The following is a 20,937-nucleotide window of genomic DNA, read 5'->3' on the forward strand; positions in this document are numbered from 1 at the left end:
AACCCAACAGACCCCATTACTGTCAGCAAAGTAAATCAACAAGCTGAAATCAAAGCCACTCCTTCTGTAAGTGGAGTGGTTTGGGCAAATCTTTGCATTTCTAAAAGGAGCTTACAAGCCAAATTGTAATTCCTGGGGGGAAATAGCTCAGCACAGCAGAAGCAGCAGGGCTGAAAAGCATCTTGGTACAAGCAAAATGCAATCTAGAAATGGCAGCTGAAAATGCCAACACACCTAGACACAACCTGTTGTCCTCTCTCTCGGTACTGGAGACAACTTTCAAAACAATGCTTACTTTTTCAGTTATTAATGTGCAGTGATGGCACCAGAAAAGAAATGGGGTGGGAGGGGGCAGAAGTAGAAAAGTGTATGGGGGGTGATGATCTTAAATAAACATGCTAGATTTTTGAAAGAGAAATAATGGCTTGTCAATCAGGTCGGCGGTTTGAATCCCAGGGTGAGCTCCCGTTGCTTTGTCCCTGCTTCCACCAACCTAGCGGTTCGAAAGCACGTCAAAGTGCAAGTAGATAAATAGGTACCACTCCGGCGGGAAGGTAAATGGCGTTTCCGTGCACTGCTCTGGTTCGCCAGAAGTGGCTTAGTCATGCTGGCCACATGACCCGGAAGATGTACGCCGGCTCCCTTGGCCAATAAAGCGAGATGAGCGCCGCAACCCCAGAGTCGTCTGCGACTGGACCTAATGGTCAGGGGTCCCTTTACCTTTACGCTAAGGTTATGTCAACCTTCATCTGTCTTTAATTTTCCAAGGGTCCTTGGGTGTGACTCCGGGGGCAGGCTTTGGTAATATGGTGCCCTGTTTGAGGCCAAAATTTGGCACCCTTCCACCCAATATTTCTTAATTTTCACAATAATTCCTTTTGGTACAGTTGTAGTTTGTTTTTTAAATTTTGTGCCCCTTCGACTCGGAGCACTGTGTGTGTGTGTGTATGTGTGTGTGCGCGCGCACGCATGCACTGCCCTAAATCCAGCGCTGGTGGCTTTCATTCTAGATAAATTAACTCAAGCATTATCATTAATAGCCTATCAGTCCTGCCTCTTTATGCACTGGAAGAATGGAAGGAATCTATTGTTTTAGTATGATGCTGAGCCATATTATGGATGACACAGCAGATATTAAACAGGGATACTGCAAAGGGGTCGTTTGAATGAACAGCAAGATAATTGCAGCAACTGGAGAATCTTATCATCCATAATGCCACACAGTTTTTGTTGGCAGTTTTATGAAGTTCAGACGTTGCCTGCATTTTAACAGAGAGGGTTTCCTCCCACCACCACCACCTGAGGCCAGGGTCAGAATATCTCATCTGATCCCTTAAATTAATCTTGACTTGGAAATAGCGTTGCACTTTGCAGAGGTGGGGGGTGGGAGACTGCCAAGAGGGAGCCTTTAAAGGGAGCAGCCGTTTGTGTTTCATCATCAAGCACTAAACACTGAATTGCTTTTCAGTCTAGAGCAATTTTCTCTCTCTTCCGTTACTTGGTGATAGGATGGAAGCATCTTATAAAATATAAATGAAAGGCTAGAAGTTCAAGGTTGTAAACTCTGTAGTGAATGAATCCAAACCGTCTTACCAGACTGAGAAGCATTTAGAGGAGCAGCCTCCCCAGTATGTTCAGATAATATGTTTATTTAGCAGTCCAATTAGATGCAAAAAAGAAAAGGGCTAGTATCCGCCAGTTGTACTCAGGGTTGTGAATGATTTGCAGTACTTTCTGTGGACTTCAATTTATCAGGAGCTGTGGTTTCGGTTCATGCTCCTGCAAGTCTGCAAAATCAAGGTTTGTGAAAAGAAGGGAAGGCTGCTTAAGAAATATTGCTGGTTCATAAGACTGGGGAGGGTATATTTAAAGGCAATATTAAAATTAGGAAATGCGTTAACAATATAATTAAAACGGAAGATTGGCAGAGAAACTGAGGGAAGTCAAAAAAAGAGGAATCTGTGATAAAATGTGATATGGTTGTATAAATCTGTATTTGAAAATGAATAAAAAATATTATAAAAAAAAGAAATATTGCTGGTTCGTTTTATGCCCCTTGACTTCCTGCTTGAAACAGAAACCAGAATCTACTTTCACAGATATCTTACATTTAGATTCCATCTTTCTTCCACCTTCGAACCCAAGTCAGAGAAAAGGCAGACCATCGGAAAACGATTCTTTCATCATGTCCATCTCCATCTTGCCTGCCTCCTCCAACACCTGCAGTCCAGAAAATATTCAATCTCCTGACTATCCAAATTTTACTTTATTTTCCTCCAGAAGGAATTTGGTTCCAACTTCCCAGTTTTAAAGATAAAGCAGTTTTCTCCGATGAATCAGCTGGCTCAAATGTTTGCTACATTTTTGGGTGGCAGGGCAGGGAAATATCCAGCACACACCCTGTGGACTTAATAGAATCATAGACTTGGAATCATAGAGTTGGAAGGGACCGTGAGGGTCATCTAGTCTAACCCCTGCAAGGCAGGAATCTTTTGCCCAGTGTGGGACTTGAACTCACAACCCCGAGATTAAGAGTCTCAGGCCCTACCAAATGAGCTAGGAAATACTAAACTCCTGCCAGGTTCCACTTGAGGATTCCCCCTGCATAATTTACAGTTCCGACTCAGCCCTGCAATCTGTTTTCAAAGCTCATTATTTCTCTCGGTGCATTGGCACTATCTTGCACTGCTGTTGAAAGCTGAAGGGCAGCTCGCTTTGGGAACAGTTATGAACCTTTCTGGAATGAATTCTCCTTCAGAAGCCAGGTCTCAAACTTCTAGGATAGACACACGTCTAGTGGAACATCGGGCAGGTGTAGGGAACAGAGGACAAAGGCAATTCTCTTTTACTGCCTGTAGTCTGTGCCTTGAGGAATAATGATGGTGTTATTTCCCCCACTCCAACATCCAACTAGCTTCCCCTTCTATCAGATTCAGATCACAGCTGTCCTGCTTCCCTTTAGCAGCAAATGTGGTACAGCAGAGGGGGAGAATCAGATGGGGACATCTCATGGCCATAGAACGAATTACAAGCAGGGACCTGCTTTGATGATAGCGGTTTATCACTGCCAAATGATCACAGAATCATAGAAATGTGGAGTTAAAAGAGACCCCAAGAATCACCTGGTCCAGGAATCACAGCTGAAGAATTCATTACAGTCTTCTTTTTTCTAGTAGAGATATACAGTACTTGTCTGCATCAGAGCACAGGGTCGTTTGACTGGGCATATGTGCCAAATGAGTTACGTGCTGCGTGGCTCTTTTGATTGGGTGAGTTATTTGATCTGCGCGCATCTTTCTGGGGGGTACCAGTGTGCCACACATTGGTCTCGACTATGTACGCTGAACTGGCTCGGTTGTCTTTGATTCCCTTCGAGCTCTTTGATGCAATTATTCAACCCATTTAAAAATCATTGGTATTGTGCCACAAGTCACTCTACAGGTGCGCCTTCCTTGTGTTTGGGCTGGTGCAGCGTTTCCTGTTGCCCTGGAGGAAGAGATGAGCACAGATGTCGCCCCTGGAAGCATCAACCGCCCCCGCCTCCTTGTGTGGAAGCAGCCTTATGGTGGCAACTCGGCTGCTCTGCCCCAACGGTGCTTTTAATCAACAGACTTCAGGGGGGAAAAATCATTTGCTTAATCTTCTTCCTGACTCTCAAGTCCAGGCTGTCAGGATTAAGAGCAAATTCACTTTCTTGCAAGGGACAGACTCAAAACACAGCGCCTAAAGCAATGTTTCCCATCAGTAATGTCTGTGGAACAGCAAACAATGAATTAATCGCCCTGTCCAACCGCACACTCAGGAACAGCAGACTTCACACACATACAAAAAAAAACCCCCAACCCTACCACAAAAACACAACTAGATTGAGATAAAATTTACCCTTTGAGATTGTAGACGTTTCTGATTTTCAGCTAATAATCTGGCTCTTTTTGGTGTGTCTGCTTCTGATGCAACAAGGCAAAACATAACTAGACACCCTTTGTAAAATGTGTTTGGGTTCTAGATTTCCTGAAAGCTGACAGTCTCTGGTGTGTGTGTGTGTGTGTGTGTGTGTGTGTGTGTGTGTACTTAACCAGGGAGCAACTATTTCGTTTTCTTTCCTCATACATACACCTTCTCTGAGGAGCCAACGGCTGGCTTGCAGTCTATTTCGTGCTGTTCCCTTCCCCTTTATCATAAAACGGCAGAGCCACTAAATTTGTGGAGACTGTGATTCATTTTAATTGTCGCCCAGGAACCAAACAGATTTTTTTTTTTTTTAAACTGCCTGATGCAAAACGTACACAATGTCCTTCCAGCTTTCGGAGAAGCCCAACACAGCTTAATGCTGCATAACATTTAACCTGCTAGAATGGCCACAGTCCATATATAATTCACCTGCTCCCCAAATGCATATATTCCAATCTTGAGGAAACCCATTGAGTCCATGTTGATTTATGAAGTCCAGTCAGTCCCATGAGCAAATTGGATCACCTTGCCCGATTCTTCATTCCTCTTCTTCCTTTTTCTTCTTTCAAGAATCCAAATATTTACAAAAAAAAAATGTGTGGGGATTTTATTTTTTTTAATGCTTTGGCTCTTGCATAATCAAAAGGTTTGATGAAGTAATTAGAAGGAAGAGTCCTCTGATGCCTCTGTTGACACAACTGCCTGCTTCAGGGAGGTTGCCCCTCCCAGCAGCTCACGAAAACCAGATCTGTCAGTACATGTGCAGAGTAAATTGTCCACACCTGAAGTAGGCCTTAGGCCACACACACGAGATACATGCATGTACATGTACTCACAACCCATGTACACACATGTGCATACACACATTAGTCATGGAACCCTTGTATGCAGGCATGCATTGTGTATATATGCACACAAACATGCATTCACACTCTCTCCAGACCTGTGGGTAAAACAAAGACAGCCTCTGCACCTTTCACAAACACACAGCTCATCTGCATTTCTGTTCATGTCCATTGAACATATTATGAATACACATACACACACTCTCATTAGGACCAGCGCACTCCTCTCTCACACACAGCCGCCCGCAGTCTTTTCGTGCACACACGGAGGCACAGCAGTTTGGAAGCACCCAGACTCATTTCAGCTCCATTTCGAAGCCGTCTTTGCCCCCTCGCCTGCTCATGACGCATTTGGCCACCAAAACTATTGTCGTGATGAAGAGGAAGAGCCCGATGATGAGCAAGGTCCACTGGCCTGCTGCGGCGTCACTGCTGCTCAATGACATCCCGAGGAAATTGACTCTGTTATCCCTTTGCACCTGGCCTGGGTGAGAACCAAGAAAAACAGAAAAAAGGAAGGAGGCAGCTCAAATGGAATATGGCTTGGATGGCAAAGGACTCAACAGCTCTTTGCCCTCAGCCAGAAGGGGGTAAGTTGCAATGCAGTTAAATTATTTCAAAACCTGTGGTCCAGTCTAGTGATTCTTTGAGTATAGGAACAGCCACCACGGGCCAGTTCCTTGCGGTAATAAAATTAAGAGAGGGAGCCTCCTGCTCCCCTCCCCTCCCCCACCACCATTTCCATGTTATAGGGATTTTTGAGACTCGTTTCAGAGCCTTTCAGTACCCGCAGAGGGCATCCAGGTATATTCTGGCCAGCCCAAAGTCTCTCCGTTTCGTTTGTTCTCGTTAGCGAGCCACTCTGTCAGCGGTTGGAAGTAGGTCAGCAAGGCCGCAGCTGACATGTTGCGTTGCCCTGTGATAAGTTCCATGGCGTCGGGCCAGGGTTTGCTGTAGCCCAGCTTCATGGCGTTCCTGCGGAAAGCAAAACAGCGACACAAAGGTGGGTGGGGTGGGTATGCACATTCACACACAAGACGTGAAGTGGGTGGATGACATGCTGCAACAACCTAAGAACTGCCTCCCTGTCTTCCACTGCAGTGAGATCAATCCCTCTGAGAATCTAACAAGCAGGGTGTAATGTTACCTCGTATTGTTTTGTTCCCAGCATCTGATAGGACAGCCCTGGGCTCCAGTTATGTACTGAGCTGCAACCTGATTGGCCTACAGGTGAATCCCGGAATTAGCCAATCACGTGCGGCCCGTTGTGTAAATAATGTATATAAAGCAGATATTTTGGGGGAACTTTCATTCCTCACTACTATGAGCTGAATAAAGAGCATGAAATCCACACTCAACTCCCAGTATATTTCAGCTCCTTTAACAGATGTCAGGGACTGGGGCAAAGGAGGAGGAATGAGGGAGACCACCTCCCCATCCTGACCCTTCCAGGGACAAGAAAGAGGAAGACAGTATAGATTTACAACAGGGGTTTGAGGGAAGTCACAGCTCAGAAGCAGATGAGGGGTAAAGCTGGGAAATAGTGGGAGAGACAGAACAACACCCGCCTGACATGTTGTCATTAGAAAGCATTCCAGACCCACCATCTCCCTGAAACCAGCGAGCCTTAAAAGTAGGAGAGCAAAGAGCTCAAAGACAGAGGGCACTTAGCTGCACCCATAGAGGAGGTGATGACAACAACAAATGAGGAAGTGGGAGAGATTGGGGGTGGGGGGTGGAGATTCACTCGGGATGATGCCATTATCCAAGAGGCTGGGTTCTATAGCCTCTCTCTGTACTGTTTGAAATTTAAAAAGGACTGTAAGAAGCTTTTCCATGTCTTTATACTTTCCTGGGCAACCAGCCGGGAGCTGCTGACAGCATCCTGACAGCACCCTATCAGAATTCAATTTTGCATGCTGCCAAGTTGCAGGGCTTTAGTAGGATTGCAAGGCCTAGCATTGTAACGGGTCCTACTACACCCAAGTCAGGATGGGCTGTGGATATGTCGATTTCAGTTTCGTTCCGTTTCTCATTTTTCAGTTCTCCATATTTCCACATCGGTTTTCTTTCTTTTTTTAAAGGGGCGTTGTGAGTCAAAACCGGAACACCCAAAGGACTGAGACAGCCCCAGGGGACTGATATCTGAAGCTTCTAACCAAAGGGTCAGAGCAGAGCTTTCCAGACTTTTCATGTCAGCGGCACACATTTCAGACACACAACATTTCGCGACACAGTAATTCACTTTTTACTAGCAAACCAGAGTTGTTAAACTAGCCCCTTTCCAGCCCCGGGATCCACGCAGGTAGCATTTGCGTGACACACCTCCACGCCGCAGCTGACACTGTTAACGTATCGCGACAAAGTTTGGAAAGCTCTATGGTAGAGTCTTACAGTGTAGCCCCACCCAGCAGATGTGGCTTGCTACTCACGCTAGGATTGTCCCAGCTTTCTTAGACTGGTAGATGTCACATTTGTGCAGGGGTCCTGTGTGTCCAGCAGCATTGCACAGGGCCTGGTGGAACTGGAACTGGATAATGAAACTGACAAAGTATCTGGAAGAGAGATGGAACAGGTGAATGGGAGGTCCAAGGTCACACTTGCTGCCGGCACCCCCTCCTCAAGGGCGAGAGCTGAAGACGGGACACTATTATTTTTATTTTTATTATTATTATTATTATTATTATTTAGTAATAATAATCACACTTTCCTCCAGGGATGTCGAATAACTTACAAAAAAAATCCTTCAGTCAAAAATCTAACTATAACATATGTACATCAAAATTATCCTCCTATTACTTATGCATAACAGTATATTCTTTTGTCCCTACTCATTTATCCTATTTCCCCCCCTTCCTCCCTTCCCTTTAACCCCTCCCCCCCTCAAATTGTTCTCTCTTCAAATCTTTAACCATGTGCACATATTATGCATTCTAATTTGGATGTTTGGGTTGGCTCGCCCCTGTGCTATCCAATTCCTATAACTTGTCCATTTATTCAAAATCTTTTGACATTTGTTTCCCCATGTATCTTCTGTCATTACCTGTTCAAATATATCAGACTGTATATATTCAAAAACATAGTCATTCCAGTTTTCCATTGTCCATTTATCCTTCTCTTTCCATCCTGATACAATAATAAGCATACCGGCTAAGATCATAATTTTATACCAATCTTGCTCTTTTCTTTCTATTTTACTATTCCCCAGTATTCCTGAGATAAGCATTTCTCTATTGACTTCTATCTTAACCTGAAATACATCAGAAATAACCTTTATAATCTTTTGCCAATATTCCTTCACACAAATACACTCCCACCACATATGTGCATATACCCCTAACTCTTGACCGCAGTGCCAGCACTTAGGACTCAATCCTTTAACTATGTATGCCAGTTGCGCCGGGGTTCTATACCATTTCAATAGGAATTTCCTACTTAATTCTTTATATTTATCCATTTTTATTTTATCTGTATTTATCATCTCTTGGACCGTATTCAAATGAAACAGCCCTTAAGACGGGACACTCTGGCCTAACTTTTTCTAAATAACTCAGGCCAGGCAGGGAATCACCTCCTTACCTGACATATGGGACATTTGCAGGAATGTGGAATTTTGCCCCTGGGTCAAAATCTTCTTCTGATCTTGGCACAGGAGGACATAAACCTTGGTACTTCAACCTATGCAGTTGGGATAAAAGGAGGAGGGGGGGGGGAGAGAGAGAAATCACCAGCCAAAAACCAACCCTGAGTGCTGATCTCACAGGGTGTCCAACCTAGAACAAGGATGGGAGAACCTGAAATCTTGGGACGAAACCCCTCCAGGCCCTTCTCTATAGCTTCTTGGGCTCTTTCCGGGCCACACCTCTCTTGAGTGCTTTTGCATTGCTGGAATATTCCCTTGAATCGTGCTTAATTGCTTGCCTATTTGTGTGTCTCTGTGTAGGAACCTCTGGCTTTTGCATGCCCATAAAGTAGTTTACTGTACAAAGGTAAAAGTCAAATTCTTTGCTCCACCCACACTTGCCTCTGGCCCTGCTGCTCACCCCTGGCCTGTGACCCACAAGGTAAAAAAGGTCCCTCTATCCTTGCTCCGGAGGAGCAGGTGTCTTGCTTCGGAACAGGACAGGGCCGTTGTGTAGCTGGAGGGGCTTGCTTTTCTTCAGATCCCCCTGGGAATTGCCAACAACCTATTTCCACAATTACTGGCATGATTTTATTTGCCCCAGAAAGAGACCTACTTTCAATACTTTCTTCATCCCATAGAGCAGGGATGTGGCACCTCTGGGGTTACCAGATGACAACTTCCATCCTCTCCAACATTGGCTGGAGCAGAAAGGAATTGGAATCCAACATCTGGAGGCCCACAGATTCTCCATTCCTACCCTAGATTTTCTGTGGCCAAAATATACACATCATGGACATGTCTGGAAGGGGAATACTTTCCAAAGTAGCACCCTGGGCAACCCCCAGTAAGGTAGGCTCCATTTTGACCTTGAACACCACCTGGGGAAAGTCAGCAATGTTCTACCCACATTTTCAGAAACCAGGCCATGTTTGCTCTTCACCTCCACTCAGTTCTGAGTCAAGCTTGCTCCCAGCATAAACATATGGGCAGAACTCAGCCATGATGAAGCACAACCAAATTGTGAGATAGTTTCCTTCTCCAGGCAGCTACCCAATACCCACCTAAGGTTCCACCATTGTTGATTGTACTCCTCATATGGAATGCGCCCATCAAACACTTTCCATCTCCACTGGTCCATCAAGTAGCCAAAGGGTAGGAAGGCTATCTTATCTAGTGCAATGCTCATCAGGTAGTTGATGTTACTCTCTGGCCAGGAGAAAGAAAGTAACAAGAAGAGTCTTAGACCTCAGTTCTTAACCTTCTGCCCCATCTCTCCTGGTGGTCTTACTACATTCCATGTATCCACACCCTTTACCTCCCAACACCTTATTTACCAAATTCTTAAATCCCACAAGCTCCCACAACCAATCTTATGCTTACACCACATGCTGAAACAAGGGCTAGTCAGTCAACATTTATGATGTCTAATTCAGTTTAAGGTAAAGGTAAAGGGACCCCTGACCATTAGGTCCAGTCGTGACTGACTCTGGGATTGGAGCGCTCATCTCGCTTTATTGGCTGAGGGAGCCGGCATACAGCTTCCAGGTCATGTGGCCAGCATGACTAAGCCACTTCTGGAGAACCAGAGCAGCACACGGAAACGCCGTTTACCTTCCCGCCGGAGCGATACCTATTTATCTACTTGCACTTTGACATGCTTTCGAACTGCTAGGTTGGCAGGAGCAGGGACCGAGCAACGGGAGCTCACCCTGTTGCGGGGATTCGAACTGCCGACCTTCTGATCAGCAAGCCCTAGGCTCTGTGGTTTAACCCACAGCGCCACCCGCGTCCCTCTATAATTCAGTTTATTCCAAGCCAATTTGAAAAGCCAATCTGGGTTGAAAGGCAACACAACAATGGTTAAGTGCATCCCTGCTTTTGAGTCTGTGGGATCTGGGGCAAAGTGTGTTGAGACTTGGTTCTGGGAAGCATATGCCCATATCAACCTCTGCTTTGGCAAATTATAAGATATCACGAACACTGATGTTTTACAAAGCTCAAAAATTCTAAAGAATTGCTGCTGAGAGCACTTTGCAACTAAGTGTCCCCATGTGGTCCCCTCCTGCTTACCTGGGTTGTCTTCCACCTGACTCAGCAGCTTGATGCTGTACAGGTGCTTTGGGGTAGACACTGACAAGGCCATAACATCCCCGATGGCTTCATGAAATCCTGGGTTGGCCCCATCACGTAACGAGATGGGTTGGTCCTTGTACTGCAGGAAGTACTGGACATGACCCATCTCGTGATGAACTGTTATTAGGTCATCCATATTCACAGAGGTGCATTGCTTAATCCTGAAGCAAGAGAAAGATGGGGAAAAGGTGTCACGGCCATGTAAAATAATAGAAGGGAAAGTGAAATGGAAGGGAAATTTAGAGCTGGAAAAGAGGAACAGCCAATTTAGTTCACTCACCAGCCAACCGAGAGTCAGGCATGAGAGCAGGCAGATTGCTGAAAGATTTTTTAATAGAGCAATGGCTCCAGATGATTTATGCAGCCAGATGATTTATGCAAGTGAACAGAGCCACAAATTGCAATGAAGACGTCTGCCTCCCTCTCTCTCTCTCTCTCTCTCTCTCACTCACCTGACCCAAAGCTGAAAAACCCACCTGAACCCTGGATTTTTGGAGCAAATAGCCCAGCAGACAAGGGTGGGAAACAGAGCCATATCTAATCCCAGCAAAGATGTGGCATTGGTGCAGGTGGAAATGTGGAGGGGGGGGACATGTACACCCTGATTTTGGGGGGAGGCCTATGCAGAGTGGTGCATAGCAAGTCGCATGGTCCAGCCATGTGGGGACCTGGAGAAGTGAACAACCAACTTCAAGAAAAGAGAAGGCAGAATCTCTTCGGGGGGGGGGGATTGTTACGTGGCAGTGGGGGTAAACTCTCTCCCAGAAGAAGAGGAAGAGGAAGAGGAAGAGGAAGAGGAAGAGGAAGAGGAAGAAGAAGAAGAAGAAGAAGAAGAAGAAGAGTTTGGATTTGATATCCTGCTTTATCACTATCCAAAGGAGTCTCAAAGCGGCTAACAATCTCCTTTCCCTTCCTCCCCCACAACAAGCACTCTATGAGCTGAGTGGGGGGGGGGGCTGAGAGACTTCAGAGAAGTGTGACTAGCCCAAGGTCACCCAACAGCTGCATGTGGAAGAGCGGGGATGCAAACCCAGTTCACCAGATTACGAGTCCACCGCTCTTAACCCCTACACCACACTGGCAGCCAAAGTACAGGAGGGTAAGAGGAAAGCTTCCCCTTTATGGATCTACCCAAGGGTCAAGATGGTGGTGAACAGTGGACTCTACTGCCTACAGCCCTTCTCCAGCCAGTCATCACAGAAGCACCTGAAGTCCTTGCGGTTGAAGAAGTCCCACGCTGAGGCATGGCACACCACGTCCCTCCCATCTGTTGGCTTCTCCAGCATGGACTTTTCCCAAAACTCAGGTGGCATAGGGATGAGACCCAGGGATTGGAAAAAGCTGTCAGATTGTTCAAACATCTTCTTTGGCGTCCAGCCCTGCAGAAAGGAGAGCGAGTGTAGAAGAGGCAAGCTGAAAAACCAGCAGAGAGATGGATGAAGAGCACATAGAATCGGAGAGTTGGAAGGGACCGTGAGGGTCATCCAATCCAACCCCTTGCAATGCAGGGATCTTTTGCTGAATGTGGGACTTGAACAGTCACATGGAACCTGCAAGGTAATTGTGAAAGGCTTGCCCCTTCTGGCTTGATTCTTCCTGCTTCTGCTGCAGCGTAATGTTACATGCTAGCTGAAAACAGGAAAAAGGTATGCAAAATACAGTGGTACCTCGGGTTACATACGCTTCAGGTTACATACGCTTCAGGTTACAGACTCCGCTAACCCAGAAATAGTATCTCGGGTTAAGAACTTTGCTTCAGGATGAGAACAGAAATTGTGCTCCAGTGGCACGGCAGCAGCAGGAGGCCCCATTAGCTAAAGTGGTGCTTCAGGTTAAGAACAGTTTCAGGTTAAGAACAGACCTCTGGAACAAATTAAGTACTTAACCTGAGGTACCACTGTATTTGGCATGGAAAATCGGGAATGTGATATGTTGACAGATGGGGTATCAGACTGATGGGGTGTAGAGCCGAACCCTAAATCAAGGGTGGAATACAGCCCTCCACACTTCTCCATCAGGCCCTCAATATTCTTGCTAGGCCACACCCTTTCCTCAGCCGCATTCCTAACATGCCCCTGCTTTGTAGCATCCTTGGGTGTTTCTCCCCACTGGCTGGAATTGAACTCTGATAATGCCTCTTGCTTGCCTGAACAAAGGACAGAGAAGGGTGTGTGTGTGTGTGTGTGTGTGTGTGTGTGTGTGTGTGTGTGTTTGTGTGTGTGTGTAAACAAGCCTGTTGTACAAATTTCTCCACCCACTTTTGCCTCTGGGGCTGCTCACCAATGACATTTGGTCCCCTGAAGGTTGCACAGAAGGGGATGCAGCTATTGAGCTGGAAAAGGTTCTCTGTCCTTTCCCTAAACATTCCCATAATCTAAAAACACCCATGTGTCAAATACAGTACAAAAGCACAAAGGAAGTCATCCTTGGGGCCTGCCCTACCTCTGCAGAATCTCATTGCCATAAAGATTTTGCAAAGTCTAAAAGACCTTCCTCTTGATAGCTGCAGCTGAGCAGATTTGGGATTCCTACAGGTCTGGCTGGGCTGTTACATGCACCAAGAATTCACAATGTTATATGTCAGATACACAACAAAATATAGTCATACCCTGGAAGTCGAACGGAATCCGTTCTGGAAGTCCGTTCAACTTCCAAAACACTCGGAAACCAAAGCGCAGCTTCTGATTGGCTGCAGGAAGCTCCTGCAGCCAATCGGAAGCCGCAGAAGCCCTATTGGACGTTCAGCTTCCAAAAGAGCATTCGCAAACTTCTGAGTTTGCAGTGTTCAGGAGCCAAAACATTTGAGAACTAAGTTGTTCGAAAACCAAGGTACGATTGTACAGAGAGAAGCAGGAAGTAAGGGCAGAAAACTAGTGGTTCGTTTCTGGCCCACCTGGAATCTCCTTTCCTGGCCTGGAACTGTGGATACTAGGCTTGGTAGATACCAAGAAAAGGCATTCTACATGCTCTCCGAAGCACCTTCCTTGAGAGCTAAAAGTTTCAGTACAGTTAAGGGGAACTGGATGCTACTTCAACAACTCAACAACCTTGAGCCCCACCTTAAAAGGTTGCTAAATAATTCCCTTAGATTTTAAACAGGATGAAGGTTCAGGCTAGTCCCCAAGAGAAACCGTTTCAAATAATAATTGAATAAAACCTGGCTGCACCAACCTGGCTTTTCATGGCAGGTGTTGCATCCACTTTGATGGCGTTGGGGTAGGGCATGACGAGTTCAAAGATGTTTGACCATGACTGTGCCCACATGTTTCCTAGGAAACAGAAAATAAGAGTTAATGCGTAGGTAGGGGACAAAGGAGCCCCCCACCCAAGGGTAAGACAACAACTAGATCCAACATCCACTTTCTGAGGGAAGAAGGGCTGGGTGATTCAAGGTGAATTCATATGGATGGAGCCCCTACTAGACAATCAATAACTTTGTTCTCCAATAGCTTCCTTCCCATTTCTGAAGAAGAAGAGTTTGGATTTGATATCCCGCTTTATCACTACCCAAAGGAGTCTCAAAGCGGCCAACATTCTCCTTTCCCTTCCTCCCCCACAACAAACACTCTGTGAGGTGAGTGGGGCTGAGAGACTTCAGAGAAGTGTGACTAGCCCAAGGTCACCCACCAGCTGCATGTGGAGGAGCGGGGATGCAAACCCAGTTCACCAGATCACGAGTCTATCGCTCTTAACCACTACACCTCACTGGCTCCCACTATATTAGAGGTACAATGTGTATAATAGTGGTCTTTCCACTTGATCGAGAAGTGCATGTTTTGCTTCCCATGTCTTCTCTCAAAGTTGGGCTTCAGTTAGAGGAATATCACATTCTGTGAACTGCTCAGAGTGCTATGTTTTGCACCTGGGAGAAATGTGATAAGGTGACATCCCAGAATGTGCATCCAGTAATTATTGCCATTGCCATATAGAAAGCGCTTCTGGAAATGTTACAGACATCTCTTGAATATTCATGAAAGTGTTAGCAGGAGCAAGACAACTCACTCTTTCCCCCCAGCAATTGTTTCGTTCATTTTTAAAAATAAAATAAAAATACGAAAACCCACAGAGGCTGCTTGTTCCCCATTCCTGGGCTCCAGCACACAAACCATCAGGGGGTTGGGGTTGGGGGGGGGAGTGCAAATGGGAACAGTGGGTCATCACTCTGTCCACGCTAAACAAGACTTTCCCCTCCATCCACAATGCGGATTGGAGATCATACTATGATTACTTAATCAGAGCTTATAGAAGTAAAGGAAAAGTAGTGAAACCAGGTCATATTTTGTCTAGCTGTGTAGAACAGCTCTAACTCCATTTCTGCATATCTTCTTCAAGAGTCATTATGCAGCAGCCTTCAAGGCGCCGTCTTTTGCTTCCTAAAGAGCTACTAAATGCATCATTGACTGTCTCGGTGGTGACATCTACAGAGAATTAGAGGCCAGTGAATAGCATTGAAGTGTTAGTTCTGTCTGCTTCCACTGAAAGAATCTGTCTGTTTTGTTTACTGATTATTCAAGAGCTGCAAAGAGGCTACAGTGCTTAAAAAAGCACACCAAGCAACTCCTGCAACCTGGAGGCGATTGGAATAGCAGGTACATCAACTGGACCAGGGTAAATACGGAACACAGACAAATGTATATACAGTGGTACCTCGGGTTACACATGCTTCAGGTTACAGACTCCGCTAACCCAGAAATACTACCTCGGGTTAAGAACTTTGATTCAGGATGAGAACAGAAATTGTGCTCCGGTGGCACGGCAGCAGCAGGAGGCCCCATTAGCTAAAGTGGTGCTTCAGGTTAAGAACAGTTTCAGGTTAAGAACGGACCTCCTGAACGAATTAAGTACTTAACCCGAGGTACCACTGTAAAGGCATTTATTATTTAGCAAGAAATTATTTAGTTTATTATATTGTTTAGTTTATTATTTAGCAAGAAAAATGAACCTTCCCGCACACTGCCAGAGCTTAAACGTTCACAATATTAAAGCAGAATAGACATTTGTCACTTCTGAAAGTGGGGCCTCCCAGTCAGAAGAGAAGAGAAGACCCTTCATGAGGTTGAGGCATATCTCTTATAGTTTCAAAAACGACATAAGTATTTATGACATCTGAATTTTAGCCATTATGATTGGACAATTCTTATTTTTGATGTCATATAAAGCTTCCTTTCATGATCTCACCTTTGCCCATGCCTCCTGGAGTCTTGCTAAGGGTCCCAAACTAGTCAACGTCTCCCTTTTTATGTCTTAGCATGTCTGTTAAGACCCCAATTTTGGTCACTCAAAATATTTTTTTCCATATCCTGTCTCCATGTCTTCTCTAAGGCCACAGCTTTTAGTCATGTCCCATCCTGAACCCAATTTCTTGATAGCCTTTGCAGTTTTGATACCTGACAGTTTCTCAATTCTTTCTGAACTTCTGTGATGCTATAGATAGCAGCTCTTAACAATTTCAGTAATCCTTCATTGCCACTTTATGTCCTATACACCTAGTTCCAAATTGCTCATCCCAACACCTAGCCTACAGTGTCTGACTTTTGGAAAATGTCACTATTTCTTCCTCTTTCCTCCTAATTCCCCTGAATTTATTTGCAACTCAGCCTTTTCCCCATCCAGATGTGTGGGGTATAAATATTAAACAACAACAACAACAACAACAAGCATTTTAACACTGTAAGCATTTTAAGGCAACCTTATAATAGTCAGATAAGCTGACTTTTAGGTTAGGTCAATTAATAGCATCATTGATTATATTTTGCCTCTCTTGATAACTTTTCTCCATGTGTAAGGAACATATCTAAGAGCCACTATATGCTATGCTCAACAAATGTGCATTTGGCAAAATATGCTGTAGACCTCCGAAAAGGTAAAGGTAAAGGGACCCCTGACCATTAGGTCCAGCCGTGACCGACTCTGGGGTTGCGGCGCTCATATCGCTCTATGGACCGAGGGAGCTGGCGTTTGTCCGCAGACAGCTTCCGGGTCATGTGGCCAGCATGCCTAAGCCGCTTCTGGCAAACCAGAGCAGTGCACGGAAATGCTGTTTACCTTCCCGCTGGAGCGGTTCCTATTTATCTACTGGCACTTTGATGTGCTTTCGAACTGCTAGGTTGGCAGGAGCTGGGACTGAGCAACAGGAGCTCACCCCGTCACAGGGATTCGAACCGCCGACCTTCTGATCGGCAAGTCCTAGGCTCTGTGGTTTAACCCACAGCGCCACCTGCGTCCCCCTGTAGACCTCCTACAAAATCCTTAATCCTAAAAACCTAGACACTGGGCATGGCTTAATACAAGGAAAAGCAACCATGGAGTAGGCCTTCAGAATCACATAGGCAATGGGGAGTTGCCCAATATTGTCTTCTGGCTCAGGAGTTTGGTGTGGAAAGGCTTACCTAGCAAATGAGCTGGGATAGGGCCCCTGAGGTTGATGTGACCTTCACCATACTTCTTGTAGAGAGCCCGGCGCACATAAGCATGCAGATTGAGGTACAATGGTTGAAGCTCTTCCCAGATTTTCTCCAAAACATCTTCCAAATCCGGTGTTTCATACAGGGATCTCCAGAAAGCACCATTGTCTGAATGACCTGCACATGAACATGAGAACATAGAAGCCCTTCTTCATCTTCTCCAGTTGTGTCCCCAGGGCTGGTATTACTGCCCGCGGTGGAGCACCAGGTGACACCCTCCCCCAAAGCCAAGGCAGATCTAGTTATTTGGGCATCTGAGGCAGAACATCTTGAAAGCCCTTCTCCCCTGCCTGGCAGTGAAAATACAACCATAATAAATGAACTCATGAATAGCTTGCTACTCTTTCACCATGAAACCAAAAAATCTGCTTGTCTAAGGCAGCTGTTTCATGCCGCTTGATGGTAGGTTTGGCCAGGTGCCCCAAACCGAAATGTTGCAAGCCCATAGCAGGGAATATCCTTTCTAAGCTCCTCATTTAAAGTATCAAAAGGTTCCAGCTCTCCCTTCCCAAGTCTGACATTCTGCCATGGGAACAGAATAAGTGAACTTTGTGGACATCTGCATCTATCTGCCTTGCTCTTGCGTGGCTCTGTAGTTTAAAAAACAACAACAACAAAGAAGCTAAATGGTGCATGCCTTTGTTCTTGTGGTTAGACCAGTGGCCTTTGCTGGAAAGCTTCAGTTACTGATGGCAAGGTAGGCTTTCCACTGAGGGACACTTTCTGCTATTATTCTTATTACTCGCTTTTTTTTTTTTGCCACAGGCAACTCAGAGCAACTTACAAAGAAAAGACTACAATGCTTCCCATGTCTGCATTGACTTTTGAGGCTCACCTCAAACAGTTTGGGTTCCGCATTCGTAAGAGTCATCCTCTGCCCTTGCAACCCACTGTTCCCTTTGTTGGAGCAGTCAGCATTGCAAAACATGCTTACCGTTCAATATGGCAGCCGTATTGCTCAGCTCTACGTATTTCTGGTACATGGTTCGGATTTTCTTCCCTGATACATCCCGCCAGCCTTTCCAGGCATTGAGGAGCTCGTTGTAGTCTCTTGAGTGAGCCATGATGTCCGTGAGTTCTAAACAAAGAGCCAAGACAAGCAAGAATTCGGTGTGAGGCTATGCACCATACGTGCTGTAATGTGTATATCTCTCCCCTTTGGCCTGCTTTTGCTCCCTCTGCACTGTACAGCAGGGGTGGACTTTGGTAATACTCTGGTAATATGGCGCTCTGAGCGAGGCCAAAATTCAGCGGCCCTGATGGATTTTCTCAGTTATGGATCTTCTCAGTTTTGGCGGGCACTGCCCTAAATCCAACACCGTGCGCAGGCTCACCTATTGAGCTTCCATTATGTTCTCTCCAAACAAACACGGTACACTGCTTTAACTGTGAAGTCACATCCCTCTACCTCCCTTCATATCCTTTCTCAAAGCCCACCTGCGCCACAGAGATTTTCCTTCCTACATAATGTGTTTCATAGCCTGTTCTACTCAGTGCTATTTTCTAGAAAAAAGAGGTGTTGGAGTTCACCATGAATGAACGCCTCACTTGTTCTCTTCTGATGGCAATGGCGCCCACCTGAGAGGTGCCGGAACTGAATTCCGGTGAGTTCTGGCTGAAAAAATAGCCCTGGTTCTACTCTTCATCAAGCCACGTCCCCCTCTCTTTTATCTCTGTTCAACAAATCACACCTAGGCTGCTCTCATGAACTTCAATGTGCCTCGTATAGTTTAATGGCAGGAACAAGGCTGTTTTGCCCCACTACTTCTCATCCTTTGCTAAAATCCACAGGACTTGAATGAAGCTCATGGTTGAGATATTCAAGACAGACCACACAGTATATAACAAACCAATGGAATTTGCTTCCACAAAAATGTGGTGATGACAACCAACCTGGTTAGCCTTAAAAGGGGATTAGACAAAACCATGGAGGATAAAACTACCAATGGCTACTTGTCGCGATGTCTATCATAGAATTGTAACGTCGAAAGGGACCCTGAGGGTCATCTCGTCCAACCCCTCTGCAATGCAGGTATCTCAACTAAAGCATCAATGACAGGTGGCCATCCAACCTCTGCTGAAAAACCTCCAACGAAGGGGAGTCCATCACCTTTCAAGAGTCTACTCCAATGATGTATCAGAGGCAATGTGCCTTGGAATACTATGCTATGTACTGAGCTGAATCCTAGAACAATAGGATCCAGAATGCAGCAGTCTGATTGGTCCGCAGGAGCCACCCAATCCAGCTCCAGGTGGAAGTGAATCAGTGACCTGATTGGCCTGCAGGATCAGCCAATCAGGCTCCTAGATTAAGTGAATCAGCAACCTGATTGGCCTGCAGGAGCAGCCAATCAGGCTTCTGGAGGAGGTGAATCCGCAACCTGATTGGCCTACAGCAGCAGCCTGGAATTAGCCAATCATGCGAGGCCCATTGTGTAAATAATGTATATATAGCTGGACGTTTTGGGGAAAGTTTCATTCATTGCTACTATGAATAAAGAGTATGAAATTCACACTCGACTCTGAGTATATTTCATACTAGTTACCAGGAAGTGAGGAGTGCTGTTGTGGTCGTGTCCTCCATGTGGGTTTCTCATAGGTACCTGGTTAGCCAACGGTGGGAACAGGATGCTAGACTAGACAGACCCTTAGTCTGATCCAGTATGCTTCCTCTTACAGCCTTATGACTTCTTAGTAGGGATTGACTACTATGTCAAAACATTATGGAGCTATCAAAACTACTCGGAAGTTGCAACATAATTCCCCCCAGATATGTGGAGGTTGGTTGTTGATTACACGATGGTGTGGGAAAGCCACTCAGTGCATACTCAAAAGCACCTTCTTATTTTTTCACGAAAACTAAGTCCTGATAGAATTTGCCCAGCTCTACTTCTCAGGCTGACAAAGTTATCTTGTCCGGTGTGTTTTCATGGGCGCCGGGTAATGAGGTGGGAGATTATTCCTATCAGCCAGGAGATGTATAAATGGCTTACCAGGATCCAGGGACTTGCAACTTGTGTTTCCAGTGCAGGCTTTGGCTACGCTGTAAATTGTCTCCATGTCTGAGAGGAGCTGATTATACTGAAAGGAAAAAAAAGGATTCATTTGCTTAGGAGGTAAAATATGGGCTTCTCTCCTCGGCATCATTTGCCTGACAACGAGATCCAAGGACTATTGGCGGAAACTGTATTATCATATGCATTTGAATTGAACAGAAATATTTTATTGTTATGGCTTGATCGTGCATCTGCTTCCTGCTTTCATTCCCCAGACAAATACTTGTGTCAACATGCTGGATGAGTCCTGCTATGCTGAATTTGTGCAAGCAATGAAACACAAGTGTGCTCATATTCTGGTGTACTGCTTGCCTGCCTCTTAGAAAGCTCTTTATTTATGTCTCCAGCTTAATTTTCAACACACTCAATTCCAAGGATCTGGGGCCTCATTACAGAACTGTCCCTTGGGGACTTAACTACACATTATTTATTAATTCCAGGTTTTTAAGTTCTGTTTTCAACAAGTCCCCAAACAGCCTGCAATTTAAAAAACATCCCATACAGACATCATCATTAAGAAAACACACGAACAGCACCCAAGTCAGGATAATAACATCACTCCTTCCACCTTAAACCTCTACCAGATGGAAACCCCCACCAGCTTCCTTGAAAGCGAAGAACAGGGCAATTCTGTAGGTCTCCATGGATAGGAAGTTCCATAACTGATTTGCTATGTCCTGGGCCCAATACATTTTGGCACCTGGTGTGAACCACAAGATGGCACCCCTATCTCCCCACCAGGGAAGAAGGGGTGAGTGAAGATCTACATCAAGAACAAGGATGGAATGAAGGTTTTAAAGCAGAGTTGAGCGGTCATCTGTCGAGGATGCTTTAGCTGAGATTCCTACATTGCAGGGGGTTGA

The 20,937-nt window shown here is 45.5% G+C and overlaps 1 protein-coding gene across 1 annotated transcript in view; it reads right to left on the reverse strand.

The window, feature by feature from the left end:
* Positions 1–4,200: 4,200 nt before the first annotated feature.
* The window catches only part of ACE (angiotensin I converting enzyme), a 61,536-nt gene continuing 44,799 nt past the window's right edge, over positions 4,201–20,937 (reverse strand). Inside the window, exons 15-25 of the mRNA XM_083469442.1 lie at positions 20,012–20,099; positions 17,953–18,096; positions 16,944–17,135; positions 13,726–13,823; positions 11,761–11,933; positions 10,492–10,715; positions 9,483–9,627; positions 8,376–8,474; positions 7,229–7,351; positions 5,584–5,771; positions 4,201–5,280 (exon numbers count right to left, since the gene is read on the reverse strand). Of these exons, the coding sequence (XP_083325568.1) occupies positions 5,093–5,280; positions 5,584–5,771; positions 7,229–7,351; positions 8,376–8,474; positions 9,483–9,627; positions 10,492–10,715; positions 11,761–11,933; positions 13,726–13,823; positions 16,944–17,135; positions 17,953–18,096; positions 20,012–20,099 (1,662 nt within the window). The 3' untranslated portion in view covers positions 4,201–5,092. The remainder of the gene's footprint in view (positions 5,281–5,583; positions 5,772–7,228; positions 7,352–8,375; positions 8,475–9,482; positions 9,628–10,491; positions 10,716–11,760; positions 11,934–13,725; positions 13,824–16,943; positions 17,136–17,952; positions 18,097–20,011; positions 20,100–20,937) is intronic.

This window comes from Podarcis liolepis (genome assembly GCF_965112155.1).
Source record: "Podarcis liolepis genome assembly, chromosome: 13".
In the NCBI taxonomy this organism is placed as follows: Eukaryota; Metazoa; Chordata; class Lepidosauria; order Squamata; family Lacertidae; genus Podarcis; species Podarcis liolepis.